Source organism: Setaria italica, chromosome VII (genome assembly GCF_000263155.2).
Source record: "Setaria italica strain Yugu1 chromosome VII, Setaria_italica_v2.0, whole genome shotgun sequence".
Taxonomy (NCBI): Eukaryota; Viridiplantae; Streptophyta; class Magnoliopsida; order Poales; family Poaceae; genus Setaria; species Setaria italica.
The window spans coordinates 8148291-8163391 of record NC_028456.1 but is presented as its reverse complement, the minus strand read 5'-3'; the positions used below and the strand labels follow the sequence as shown (position 1 = coordinate 8163391).

The 15101-nt window shown below is 45.6% G+C and overlaps 1 protein-coding gene across 1 annotated transcript; it reads left to right on the top strand.

Moving 5' to 3' along the window:
- Positions 1-4068: 4068 nt before the first annotated feature.
- On the top strand, positions 4069-13174 carry LOC101777779. Its single transcript, XM_004975066.3, has 4 exons — positions 4069-4438; positions 11966-12068; positions 12535-12699; positions 12794-13174. Exons 1-4 carry the CDS (start codon positions 4170-4172, stop codon positions 12923-12925), a joined length of 669 nt encoding a protein of 222 aa, XP_004975123.1. The 5' UTR covers positions 4069-4169; the 3' UTR covers positions 12926-13174.
- The last annotated feature ends 1927 nt before the right edge of the window (positions 13175-15101 follow it).

Sequence of the window (15101 nt, the reverse complement as noted above, 5' to 3'; positions counted from 1 at the left end):
GGAATAAGGGGGAGCATTATGACCACATGACCACATGAGGGAGAATTCAAATTGGTAAGAGCAAGGGGGAGGTTGTCTTTGATTCTAAAGGGGGAGAATTTTCTCTACCAAAGCAAGTAGATATTGAAGAGGGAGCTATCGTTAAGGGGAAGCATGCAAGAAAGCAAGAACCTTAAGTTTCGGGGAAATTTTAGATTTCCTGCTTAGGGGAGATTGCAAGAATCTGGTCCATGACAGGGAGAAAAGTGGCATTGGAATAAGGGGGAACCTTATGACCACATGACCACATGAGAGGGATATCAAATTGGTAAGAGCAAGGTATGGTTTACCCCAATGTGGTATTAATTGCATATTTCAATTCGCATATAATCTTGCTCTTGCATTGCATTGAAGCAAGTAGTTGCACTTAATTTCTATATTATCTCTTGCTTTGATAGTGTTGTCATCAATCACCAAAAATAGGGAGATTGTAAGGAAAATGGCCCTAGGCCATAATGATTTTGGTGATTAATGACAATATGGTCATTGGGACTAATATGTTTGCAAGATGTACCTTTGTAGGTGTTTCATAGGTGCCATGATGAATTCTAAAGCCATCAAAATCAGAAGAAAAAGAAAGACTTAGAAGAATTCCATGACATCCAAATAATAGTAAAAATTCAGAGATAATCTTTTTCTAAGACATACAAATGATGGTATTGAAGCTGAGATAAAGACACACGAAGAATTTAAGCAAATCCTACTGGAAATGTTAACAAACACATTCCATCGAATCAGTCGGTGACCATATATAGCAGGGCCAAGACAACGTGCACTGTGATCACCGACTCATTCAGTGGGAACATGGGGTCACCACCGAATTTGTCGGTGTGATCGGCTTGGCTCGCAATCGGCTCCAAATCGGCTTTGGAACTTTTTAAAGTTATTTGAGGCATCATCGATTCATACGGTGGGAACAGTAACTAGGACAGCGAATGAGTCGGTGACATGTGAAGACAGTGGCTCAGTGCACTCACCGATTTATATGGTGATGGTAAAAAAGAGGCAATGAATCAGTCGTTGATAATAGGCTTGGGCGTCAGAGGCTCAACGGCTAGCTGGAGTTGGACCACCGATCCATTCGGTGGTGCACCAAGTTAGTCGATGATTGTAGATTCTATGACCGTTGGAGCAATGGCTAGTTCTTGGAGTTGGGGCTGTAAATACCCCCATTGCCTGACCATTTCAAGGGTGTTAGAGCTTTGAGAAGCTATAGGTTTGGTTTCCACACATACACAAGTGCTTTATCCACCAAGGTGCTAAAGATAAGATTAAGGCAATTATCATAAGGCTTAGGTTTCGATTAGTGCTAGTTTAGGCTTATTAGCAAATTGTTTTAGGGTTTAGCGTAGAGTTAGGCGAGGTCTGCACACATCTTTGTTATCGGTGCTTGCGCGCACCAAGAGTTGTTTGTGGCGTGTTGCAAGACCCTCCAATCGTGTTTGTGAGGTGGCCGTCGATGCATGTAAAAGGGAGAATATGCCCTTGGTGTTTTGTTGACGCTCTACCAAGTGAAGAGCGGCGAGGAGCATCTAAAAGACGCTAGGTGGAGACACACTTTCGTGTGGGGAAGGCCCATCGGCTATCTACGACGTTACTTGACCGGGGAGCTTATGCCCTTGGGCGGGCATGCCCTTGGACTAGTGGAAAGCTTTGCTTTCCGATACCTTGGTAAAAATCGATGTGTCGCTGTAACAGGACTTTGCCTTCTCTACCTCATTTTTGTTCCTCATTTCTTATTGCACTTTACAATCCGCATTTACCTTTTCTAGAATTTCCATGTGTAGTTTATAGGACTGGAACCTAGGGTGCAAAACTCTTTTGCGGTAAGATAACAACACATAGAAAAATCTAGTGCACATCTAGATAAAAATTGAAATAGGTTTTTATATGTGTACGGAGCCTTAGTTTTTAGAACACCCAGTTTACCCCCTCTTAGGTGTCATGGTCCCTTCACATTTGATGTGCGAGGTCAATAGAAGAAGAAAGAGTGCAACTACTAAATGGGTGGCTACAAGTGAAAAGCATCTAAGAAATGCAGTCTTCTATTTATGGTGCATTAAGGTTTTCATTGTGCGAGACCCATCAACCTACTAGGAATAGGGAGTTACACGGTTCTTAGCGCTTTCTTCAGGTGGTAACATTATTTAAACTTGCACATTCTGTCTATAGACTGGAGCGCATTCACAGGAAGACGTCAACTGATAGCATCAATTCAAAATGTGAAAGCTGGAACCATTTTGCGATATTTTCCACTTCTGTACATGTTGGGTGTGTTGCTATCTGAAAATGAAGTCATCGCCTAATAGTGATTGTTCTGGGAAGCTACAACCTTTTTTTCTCATCTGAACTTTTGTACAACCCTCTACTGAATGGTTGTGTTAGTGTGTTGAACTAGCAAAAATTAAATGTAGTCTTTTTACTCTAAATGCCTCTATCTTGAACGCGTATTAACTTTGTTTATCTGTTGACAGAAGTGTTAAATACGCTATGAATAGTACGAGGGAAATTAAGCCAATATTTTTGTTCACCGGTGGAAAACCCACCGATAGTCCACATATCTCTCCAAAGATCAACCGGGATTAACAATTCGGGACAAAAGGTCTCATCTTTAGGCCCAGGTTATTCACCCGGGACTAAAGGGGATCTTTAGTCCCAGTGGGTATTACCAACCGAGACTAAAAACGTTAAAACAAAATAAAAAGAAGTGCCCGCTTCGGACCCGCTCCATGCCGGGCCCTCACCCGCCAGCGCAGTGGCGGCGCCGCTCCGTCCGCGATAGCCGCCCACCGCTCGCTCGCGTCACGGCCGCCCGCCCGCCACTCCGTCCGCCACTCACCTGCCCGCTCGCTCCCTCTGCCGCTCGCTCTGTCCGCCGTTCAGTCCGGCCGCTCCGTATGGTCGCCCGCCCGCCCGTCGAAGGCTGGCCCGTGCCGCTTGTGCCCCGCCCCGCTGGAGGAGTGTGCAGCTCAGGGCGTGCGCGGGATAAGGAGGGGAGAGGAGGAGATAAGGTGGAGAGAGAGAACCCCGGGGAGGAATTTAGTTCTGGTTGAAAACACAGCTAGGACTAAAGGTCCCCCTAGTCCCTGTTGGAATTACCAACCGGGACTAAAGATTTAGTCCCGGTTGGTAATTCCAACCGTGACTAAAGGGGGGCCTTTAGTCTCGGTTGGTGTTTTCAACCGGGATAAAAAATCTCTCTTCTCCCACTAGCTATTACAACCGGGACTAATGGGGCTCTTTAGTCCCGGTTGATATTACCAACCGGGACTAAAGAGCTCCCAATCGGTGATGAATTGTTGACCCGGGACTAAAAATCCTTTAGTCCTAGGTCCAAAGATAATCGGGAAAAAAGTGTTGGATGGAATGTGAGTTCCAGAGTGGTTGGAGGTGGGATGGGTATGAAGTGAATAGATGAAGGAAGTAAAATAGACCTTTTTCTGAACATAAAACTGCACCTAAAGCTTTCAATCGTTGAACCTGTAGGTCATGTGTATGATTTCTTTTTGTCAATGGCAACGTCAATTAAATGGATAGTGCTAGAGAAACTAGCTTAATCTGCAATTGTCTCGATGACTTGAATACTTGATAATATATAAAGTTTCCGTGCTCAACTTCACTGATGATACGTGTTCCCTGGGAGATGAGGGCTCGTAGCAACCTTTAACCAAACTTCAGGTAGCTACTCCATATAAAACCCGCAAACATCATCATCAGGACCCATTTGGAACAAGAAAATTCAAAAGTATCCCTTTGGAATTATACGATTTTTGTCAAGCGAAATTCCTGCCTGCCGTCAAAAGAATCCCATCATCTTAACATCCTTATGATGTCATCATGTGGGCCGGCCCAGGCCGGCACCTTCTCCGGTTACCGGAATGTCACCATGCCCATGAAGTCGTTGAGAGGTAGCCGTCAGCACCCACTTCACTTTCGGCGAAGTGTCTGCGCAACTCAGGGGCACTCATTCTGTGTCTGATCCTTCAGAGATTCGTTAGCGTTATACTATATATTGTCCTCACCAGCTTGCTCTAAGCGTACAAGCTTTGCATGTACAGAGCAGAGGTGCTAGTTGAGCAAATTGACACGCGAGAGGCCAAGTCGCACGCTACGGAGGGTGACTGTGTGAGATGGAATCCAGCCGTCGTGTCTCTCTTCTGCTCCTGGGGATCATCGGGTGCTGCGCGTGCTTGGTCTGCCGCGCGCAGATCCCGATCCCGGCGAGGACGGACGGGTTCGTGTACGGCGGGAAGCCGCCGGCGTGGGGCGAGACGGTGGTGGTTGAGGCGTTCTTCGACCCGGTCTGCCCCGACAGCCGCGACGCGTGGCCGGCGCTCAAGAAGGCCGTCGAGCACTACGGCTCGCGCGTGTCTGTCGTTGTGCACCTCTTCCCGCTACCGTGAGTACAACTTAGTCCTGCTCTGTCGTTCGTTACTTTTCTTTTAGAAAGTCCGTTCTCTGTTACTTTATTTTTCTTTTTTAAAAAAACTACTTATGCGCGTCTAGTTTGATAAATAAAACTTATACTCCCTCTGTCCCGCAAAGAGTGTTCATTTAGGTTTGTCCTAAGTCAAACTATTTAAGTTTGATCAAGTTTATAACGGAAAGTACCAATATTTATAACACTAAATAGGTATGCTGTGAAAATATATTTCATAACGAATTTAATAAAACTGGCTAGACATCAAAAGCATTGATGTATTTTTATATAAACTTGGTCAAACATAAATAGCTGACTTAGGACGGAACTAAAGGTACGCTCTTTGCGGAACGGATGGAATATACAGTCAAAGTCCAAAACATCAATCTCCAGTAAAATACATGAGTAGGTTTGTTGGATGAGGTTGATAGCAATATTAATTACATACTTAATTAGAAAAAAGTAATAATCTCTCGTAACTTTTATCTTTAGATACTTATAAAAAAGCAATATAGTCTTTAGAAAAAAGAAAAAAAGTATTTTTTAGAGAACGGGGGAGAGCATCCCACCTTTTCATTCATTATGGAGCTTCTTGCAAGCTCATTAAACATAAGGTTCAATTTTACAAAACACAACACAACACCTAGGACAACATAATAGCACAAACAGCCCACAATGCAAGTCCAGAACCAAAGATTAAGAAAAAAAATCAAAACACACTGGTGGAAAACGGACCTTTTAGTCGCGGTTGGTAGGGGTCATAGATCTAGAAAATCCAACCAGGACTAACTATTCGACACAAAAGGGGGTCCTTTAGTCCCGCAGCATTCACTTGGGACTAAAGACCCCCTTTGGTACCGGTTGGTAAGTTTAAAAAAAATAAAAATAGGCCACCCGCACTGCCCGCTGCCCGGCCATGCCATCTCGCCCCGCCGCCTTCGGTTAGCCGGCGCTGCTGCCCCGCGTGCCACTACCCTGCCCTCGCCCCGCTGCCGCGCCTCACTACCAGTGAGGGGCGAGCAGAGGGGGAAGGAGAGGGGCAGCAGAGGGGGAGTGGGCGGGAGAGGAAGGCGACGGCAGTGGGAGGAGGGGAGGCGGCGGCAGCGGGAGGGGGGAGAGGAGGAGAGGAGCCGCCGGTGGAGGGAGAGAGCGAGGAAGCACTTGGAGGATGAAAGTAGGGAGAGGAGGAGAGCACTGCATGCCTGCACGAGGATAAGGGAGAAAGGGTGAAGAGAAGATAAGGTGGAAAGAGAGGGGGCCGCGTGGAAAGGATATTTTGTCCCGGTTAGAGCCACCAATCAGGACTAAACGCCCCCCTTTAGTCCCTGTTCGAATTCCAACCGGGAATAAAGGGGGAGCCTTTAGTCTCGGTTGGTGTTTCCAATTGGGACAAAACGCCCCCTCGTCCCACAAGCTGTTACAACCAGGATTAAAGGGGGGCTTTAGTACCGGTTGGTCTTTACAACTGGGACTAAAGTCCCTCCCATCGGTGCCTCATTTTTGACCCGGGACTAAAGGCACTTTAGTTTCGGATCCAAAGTCAACAGGGATAAAAGCACCTGGATGGAAGGTCAATTCTCTACTAGTGACACTCAACCATATGGGGGGCAATACACCTTTTCACTGGTCTATGTTACCACCAAAATAAAACTATACTTTGTCGATCCCCATTCTGCAACCGTGGAGCATTGAGTTGTAGAGCCAACAGATGACAGTCTTGATTGCGATACCTTGGAGGTCCATCCGAGATCCAAATGACACCCTTCTACACCCATTTTGGGAGGAAACCACAAAGGAGGAAGAGCCATCGAGAGAAGAATAGGGAGATCCAATAGAGGGGATCATGGTCCTGCTAACCCAGCATACGATGAGGCAGTGCAATCAAGGAAGGAGGATGATGACAGAGCATAGGCACCGGCAATAAACACTTCCCTGCAGTATCAATAGGGTGAGGGAGGGCGAGGTCTTAAAAGCAGTACCAACACCTTGGCGGTGGGAGGGAGCAACTCCTGCTTCATTGGGGAGCATGCAGCAGTAGCGCGTGAGTCGAAGGCATCTCGACAAAGCCTCCATGGAGGAGAACGGCGCCCGAAGGCGTCGCCATTGTCATTACCGAAGCGATGCCAGGCTTGGATTTCTCCTTGCAATTTGTAGCCCACCCATCGTGGCCGCACCAGCACAATGATAGGGAATTTGACAACGCCTCCACTGAGGAGAGCGGCACCCACGGATGTCGCCGTTGTCGAACCCAGCACAAAGCCCGTTGAGGATTTTTCCTTGTGGATTTCCGCCTGAGCTAGCTCCCGGAACCGAGAACCGTCGCCTTGGCCGGCCCACGCCGGAGCTCCGACCATGCCTGGCCACGGTGATGACTGGCGAGCACAAGGTGCGAGAAGGCCCCGCTGCCGCCGTCATTGCGGCCGCTTGTGCGGCGGCAAGACCTCGCGCGCTCGCCAGAACCTCGGCCATGGGACCCCGTATGCCGGCAGGAGTGGCGTGCCCCAGCGAGATCCGGCCTCAGGGATGCCGAATCGCTGCCTCTGACCTCCAAAAGGCCTCGCGGAACATGGGGAAGAGGAAAAGGAAGCCTCGCCGCCGCTGTCCCTGCAGCTGACCGGACTTTCGCTGGCCTGACTTTCGCTGGCCTGCTCTAGCGGTGGTGAGGAAGAGGGACGAGGGGAGGGGGCTCGCGGTGGCGATAGCTCAGGTGCCGCCCGAGTCGCCCACTAGGAGCGACGCGGGGGCCTCGCCGCAAGAAAAGAAAAGTTTCTTCGTGGCATTGGTAATTCAGAGGATGTATAGAGTCTGAAACTCCGAAAAAAAAAGTAATAGTCAATGATATTTATTAGAGACAGTGCTCATCCCCTGCTCTTTCATTATCTTTTGTAGCCACTCATCTGTTCCTTCTGGAGTGAGACATGCCTTGTTTGGAGCTCATGTCTGCTTCCATCGAGTCAACAATGCGTTGTTGACTAGAGTACTAGAGCATGTCAGTTTCTACAAGAAGCTAAAAGACCTATCTGCCCTAAGTTGGGTGATGCTTGAACTGCCCTGTCCATGCCAAGTACTCGCTGTCCCATAAATCATGGAAGAAAGACCTATTGTGTCAATAATCAGATAAACCATTTCCCAGATCATCCCAATATCTCACGTCATGTTGTAGTGAGATGAAATTAAAGCCCTCTATGGCGCAGTTGTGTGTATGTTTAAAATTTACTGGCAAAGAGGACATATGCACCTTCCTACCTAAATTTCTTGCAAGGTGAATAAAAATTATGTTCTTTGAGACCAAAAATCTGTTATCCATTTTAATTTATGAAACAGCAAAGGGCATGCCAGTTAGAAAGGGGGCCTTCCTGACGACAAGACAGAAAAATAATAAATGCCCCATAACACGAAGTGCTTTGGGCTTGGTATATGTCAATTCACCAGGCCCAACCTGGCCCAGTCTTTAGGCTAAAGAAGAGGCTAGAATAATAAGTGATCTTACTTTTCCGAATAGACCATACTTTATATTATCTAAAGAACAAGAGAATGCTCACGTTTCACCAAACAAAAGTCACCATACTTTGTTTATGTTAATTTCATTTCCAGCGAACCTCAAATGTTATGTATCCCATCCCAATATTTTCCTCGCCTTTTCATTCGAGGAAGAATAAATTGCACTTATACGTTTGTATCATTTTAATCCAACAACTTGCAAATCATTTGCAAACATGTGCATGTATGGTTGTATGTACATTGTTGAGGATATTTTGACGACAATACAATCAAAATAGTGAATTAACATATTCTCATCAATTTTCTATATCTATACGGTGCTTTAAGGCTACACGAGTGTATAGTATATCAAGTAGACTTGTTGGTTTAGCGGCTGACTGGATTGTGCTTTGATTGGAACAAACAGTTAGCAATACACTAACACGACATTTCCTTGATTCTCTTTGTGAAACATGACTGGATTCAAAAATGTTTTTCAAAGCTACAAAGACATACTGTTCACACTTATCGTGCACTGCATGCCAATACTTGCCCTGATATCTCTCGACGTTGATCGACGTGAAAATTTGATAAATTTGTATTTTTCCTTTTGTTTTCTTAACATTAATACTTGTGACGTACGTATATGTATACGTGGCAAAATATGCTCGGGGTGGTGTACGTGTGACCGTATATGCACATGTTTCACAAGTTTGTTTATTTATTTGCATATTTGCAACTTGTTGGACCAAAGTGATATATCGTTATTGTATGGTGGATGCAATTTACACTTTGCGAAATAACACAGTATACAACTGATGTAAAAACACTAGTAGGAGGACAAGTGTGTGTTATTTGTCCAAAGAGGCTAAGATGTAAGGTAGCATAAACAAAAGACATGCAATATTTTTCCGCCCTGCTCATCTCTGTGTAACTATATCAGTGTTATTGACTCTTCAAAAAAAAAATCGATGCTATTGCAATACTATGTTGTCTGTGTCAACAATTCCTAAAATGCAAGGGTAAATTTCACAAAAATCACAATATATCTTTCAGAACCACTGCAGGACCATGCTTTATCATAAATATTTGTGAACCGCAATTCAAAATTGCGGTTTATAATTGTTTTGCCAAAATTTTGTGATATTGCGTTGTGATCTTTTTACTTAATAAACATAATATGTAGCAAAGCAACGGCACAATAATAAGTTCACGGCTCTCTTTGGTTGAGTTTTTCAACATGCTGTTCTCCAAAAAGCCAAAGCTAATCAAAAGAGCTAGCTTCCACCCAAAGTCACAGCTAAAGTAGCTACAAAACTCACGTCACCCTCACCCTGCTTTTGCTTTCAGATTCTAACTTTTCACAAAAATTACCCACGAAAATTACCTACGTGCCATTGAGCTATCGATAATGTTGCGTAGCGGTTGTTTTGTTTTCTCTTCTTTCCCGTCGAGCTCACGAACTATTCCCATGACCAGTGGCACCCCTCCCCGGTCTCCTCCTCTGCCAGCAGCGCCCCTCCCACTCCGGCCCCCTCCTCTCTTCCCGGCAGCGCCCTTCCCCGGTCCCCTCCTCCTCTCTCCCGGCGGTGGGGCCCCTCCCCACTCCGGCCCCCTCCTCTCTTCCCGGCAGCGAGGCCAAAAACGGCCGTGGAAACTCGATGCACGCGTGAAAATGAGGGAGAGATGAGCATCAGTGGGTCTTGGAGGTTTGATTTTTATACCTGGATGGAGTGGGAGACAGCCAGAGGTAGGAGTTCGATGGCAGGCGGAGCTCGGACGACCGGCAGAAATGGAGGGCGCGAGATCCGCGATTCCCATCGAGGTTGAGCTTGGCTACGCCTAGGGCTTGGTCCTGGATGGAGATGGGAAGGTTGTGGTGCCGTGGGTGAGAGGAATCGGCCGGAGGTGGGGTATGCCCGCAAATTTTGCCAGTGAGCGGGAGCTGCTCTGCTTTGACCGGGGAAGAAGAAGAAAGGAAGAGAGAAGGAGATGGGGAGGAGGCTGGCTGGCTTGGGGAGGAGATAAGGCCGCGCTGAACTCAAGCAGTCCCTCCAGCGCCTCCGCCCGGCGCCCGCCGCTCGCCCCACATGACTCTACCGCCGAGCACAACACCTTCGTGCGCACGCTTGTGCTGACTACTCTGGAGGAGGCAGGTGCAGAACCATCACGAAGCTAAGGGTGCGTGTGCGGAGACAAGGTGGGACGCGATTATCCCTTCCGCGTATTTTTTGGATGGGACGATCCTATTTTATGTTTGGTTGAGAAGGACGAGTCCATCCGAGTTCTTTGTTTGGTATGGGGGATCGAGGGAATGGGATGGATGACGATTTTAACACTGTCATCTAAAAGTGGATCCTACTTGTCATTGTCTATTCAATATTTTTCTTTTTTTCCTTCCCTCACGGGCCTTTATCCTTCTTCCCCTGCATCCGTCTCTCGCCTACCGTACGTCACCTCCATCTTCTCTTCTGCCTCTCCCCATTCGTGCCCTCCAGCCAGGCATGGAGCAGCCGCCGGGGCGAAGCTCGCCCCAGCCACGCTGCCCGTGAATCAGTCCCCGCCAGCCTCGAGCTCCATAGGGCCGCGCGCGGAGGTCCTATGGCGCCGCCCTAGGAGCTCGCCGCTGCGCCGTCGGGGAGCTCGCGCGCGCCAACCACGGTTTCAGCTCGCGCGCGCCGGCCGCGGTGGAGCTCACCCGGACCGGCTGCGGAGCTCCAGGTCCCGCCAGCCGCGGTGGAGCTCGTCCACGCCGGCCGGTACAGAGCTGGCCTAAGCTCACCAGCGGCCATGCTGGTCCCATGGCGGAGCTAGCTCCCCGCTCGGCCATGGTCGTGGCCTTGCCTGCACCGCCCCCGAGATGGGTTCCTCGGCCTGCCACAGCCTCGCCCGCGCCTCCTAAGCTAGAGCTCCTGCTCGCTCACACACGTCAGACGGTGTCGATCGGGGATGAGCCCGTCCGCTCGATTTGGAGGGATGGGGTTGTCTCCCATATCAGAGGAATATTGCTCTAAGGGGATGATCCTATCCCATTTTACTCTCATCCAAACACTACTAAAATTGGGACCATCCCACTCCATCCTGTCCTTTGAAACCAAACGCCCTCTAACAGATAAGGCCGGCCTGTTTTTTTTAGCACACACGCCTTCGATTGTGTGCGGCAGCAAGATTCTTTTCATCTTCTTTGCATGTAAACTTGAGAACTTGTCCTCTTTCTTCTCTGTTTCTTTCTTGCCCGTAAATAATGGAGGTTGCATGCCATGCAATTCTTGGATTTTGCTTTTCTTCCCTTTTTCAATCGGAAGCACGAGCATAATCTTGCGCATCTAGTGAACATTGATTTAAGCATGCTCATGCTCGAGCGTTCATACATTTTTTGTATTTTAGAGGAATTTTAACTATTCAATGATTATTTCCTAATCCCTAACCCAGTGCAAAACAAACATTGGAAAATGATTATATACTTGTATCCTTATCCCGGTCTATATCTTATCCCTAACCCGGTGCATCCAAACGCCACCTTAAAAAATTAAGTTTTTCTTTATAAAATGGTCATGTAGCCAATGATCAATTTGCATATCAATGGTCCTTCAGACCTTCAAGGGTATTACAGATATTTTTTATCAAACTTACAGTTTCACAGCTGTTTCAACCAAACGGCTTTTACCTTTTCCATAACTCATAGCAGTTTTTTCACAGCTCAGGACCCAACCAAACAGACGGAGTATTTTCCTAGGAATTGCCCATAATGGGCATTGATGACAGCTTTCACATATATACACATGTAGGCGTAAAACTTACATGAAAGTGCACAAGATGCATCAGACAAGCATTAAAATGCAAAATAGATGTTGCATTAAAATTTTCAGTAACCGGTTTAGTAACAATTTACTCTGGTAAAACTTACATGCAAGTGCAGAAGATATATTAGACAAGCATCAAAATGCAAAATAGATGTTGCATTAAAAATTTCGGTATCCCTCCTAACAGGTTCAATAATAACAATTTACTCTGGGAAATGTGCAGTTACCACAGCTATGCCTTCATTGCTTGCCGGTCAATTCATACGGTGAACAAGCTAAACCCATCATTCGTGTATCCTCTGCTCGAGAAATTCTTCAAATACCAGGTTTTGTCTCTCTCGTCATTCATGCATATGTAATGACATATTGGAACCTAGACATAACTACTAAATATATATAGTGAGAACTTGGCCAAATATTTAATGGAAACTTGACTTTAGCCCCCAAACATATATTGGATTCCAGTTTTCAAATGTGACAATGTTGAGCGTATATGCTAAGTTATAGAATCATATTCAGATGAGCTTACCTAAGAGTTTCTACAACTGGAATATATAGTTAATTTGCTAAATATTGTGGGAAGTACTGTAGTCGATTTAAGTTCTCCAAACATACATGCTGGACCGTACCTTTACAACTGTAATATATAGTTTATTTGCTAAATATTGTAGGAAGTACTGTAGTAGATTTAAGTTCTCCAAACATATATACTGGACTTCATCTTACATTATTATAGTTTCGTGACAATCCTTGTCCAAATTAATAGTATTCATATAAATAATCAACTTTCAGGAAGGTTATTATAACCAGCCAACCTACACGAAATCAAGAGCTACAGTAGTTGATGAAATAACCAAAAACCTTGTCGTGTCCATCATTGGCGAAACCAATTTGGCCGCATACAAAGCAGGCTTCAACGATTCACAATCTGATCAAGCTGCAAGGATATCTTTCAAGGTGACAACTACTATTCTCGTGTGATAGTATATTCTTAATTATGCATATTATTTGCCCTGTTATAACTTTTTGTCTCTTTTTATTTCTTTCATAGAACGGTTGTGCACGAGGTGTGACTGGGACTCCCTACTTCTTTGTGAATGGCATACCAATCAACGATTCTGGTTCTCCTCTGGACTACAAGTATTGGATATCTATCCTTGATGCGTTGGTTGGCAAGATGTAAAGGGTTACTCCATCTGGCTTGTTCAAAAAAAGTTCCAGCTAAAATAAATACAAGTGGAATAAGTAATGGACATATAGTAGCTTGATATTCAGCAAGATGTTGATGGAAAGTACAGTGGTGAATTTATATTTTTTTGAACAAACAGGCCCAATTGTTTTTGTGTCCATTTCATTGATAAAGAAGTGGGTTTTGTAGAAGCCGTTGGTGAAAAACATGCAGAGGACACTAGTACAGAAATAACTTATTAAATTATGGGCCATCACTAAAATTGGAGGGGCGTATTGCGGCTATGAACTGCCACTAGAAATAGATTTTTATACAGGTAGAACATATAAGGAGCTGCCTGCATAAATTCATCTATTTCTATGGGAGATCGTCTTTCATAAAGTTCCTTAATAGATCTACCCCTAGAAATCGAAATCTATAAAGTTCAAAAGGAAAGCTTATCATAGTACTATAACTAGTTACCGTGTGGTGCAGTGGCAAGCAAGGGTCGCACCAGGCTTGCCGTGTGGTGCAGTGGCAAGCAAGGGTCGCACCAGGCTTGAAGATGTGGGTTCAAATCCTAAGATGCAAGTACTTGAAAAATCAATCTATTTCTACTGAAATACATGATTTTTATGCGACAGAGTAGAAATATTTTTTTAGTCTTTGTACCTAGATGAAGTCATAATCCAGCTCCGAACTAAAAAAAGGGGCTAATTAAAGGATATTGGATGGTTTACAATCTAGTAGTCGTTGTAGCTCTTGTTAGGATATGTCGGCTATCACGAGTAATCATGATTGAAGTCATAATCTAGCTCCGAATCTAAAAAAGGGCTAAATGAAGGATATTGGATGGTTTACAATCTATCTAGAGTTTATGGTCGGTGATTAGCAAAATCATAGACGGGTGAAATGTAAATCGTTAGATTTTTGTTAACTCGAAACAGACCATTACGTGAAATATAATTGGATATGTCTTCGGAGTAAGTGGAATGCTTGTTAAAACAACCATATGGAAAAATCATATGAGTTGCACATGGGTAATTTTGTCATCGTCGGTAGTACATTTGTTATCAGAATGACTTCTGGATCTAAAACAATATTATGGAGGAATCTCTACATATCATCAGTAGAAATCATCAAAGGACACAATCAACATGGAGTAAAAATCATCAAAACCCGACAAAAAGTGGTCCATGCGAATCCACATGGACCCACGTGTGGATAAGCATACAGCGGCGCGAGATTGCTGCTGGGATGAGAACGAGACGATTGTGATCTACTACTTCCTCTACACCGACGTGCATCTACGTTAGATCGGCTGCTCCAATTCCTCTTCCACTACGCTGCAGGTCTTGGTAACGATCCATGATCCTACTGGCAAGTTTCTTGAGTGAACGCGCTAGATGTAAATTGTTATAGCTAGAGTAGCCTACATGTTTCCCTTCATCTTTTCTCTCTTCAACATTACATTTCCATGATATTTTTTAATAGTCCTAGTGAAACTACCGGAAATCTTTCTTACTTTGCTAATACTCTTGATAAATGATTTTCTAGGATTATTTCTACCTATTAAGTTTCACATAAGCCTTTCATATATATTTATATGAGTAGAATAGGTTGATGATGTTTCTGCACTTATGCATGAATACAACTAAAGCAAATATGAGTACACTTATGGTTGATACTCATCAATTCCTAATAATTATAAAAATAATTATGTGCGTATGGGTAAGTAGCAAGGGATAATGATTTAGAGGTTATAATCCTAAGCCTACATCATCTCACAATGTGTTAGGGGAAAATATTAACGACTTCCTTATTTTCCTTAAACGACAATCATAAGGGCCTGGGCCCACCTCCAGCAATAGTGACCTCCGCCGACTTAGCCTGACCCCCGGGTCATAGGGTCGGACACGCCCGACCCCCAGAGGCCGCTCCTCATCCTAGCCAAGAGTGTTCCACCTCGCCCAACCCCCGGACGAGAGGGGTCGGATGCGCCCAACCCCTCGTGGTAGGTCTCCGCCTCACCCGACCCCAGGAGCCATGGGTCGGACGCGCCCGACCCCTTGTCGCAAGGCTCCGCCTGTCCGACCTCGGGCGCAAGGGGTCGGACGCATCCGGACCCACATGATAGAACTTCGCCTCGCTCTAGGACATGTGTGGACCCGCAGACGAGGGCGCAGATCTT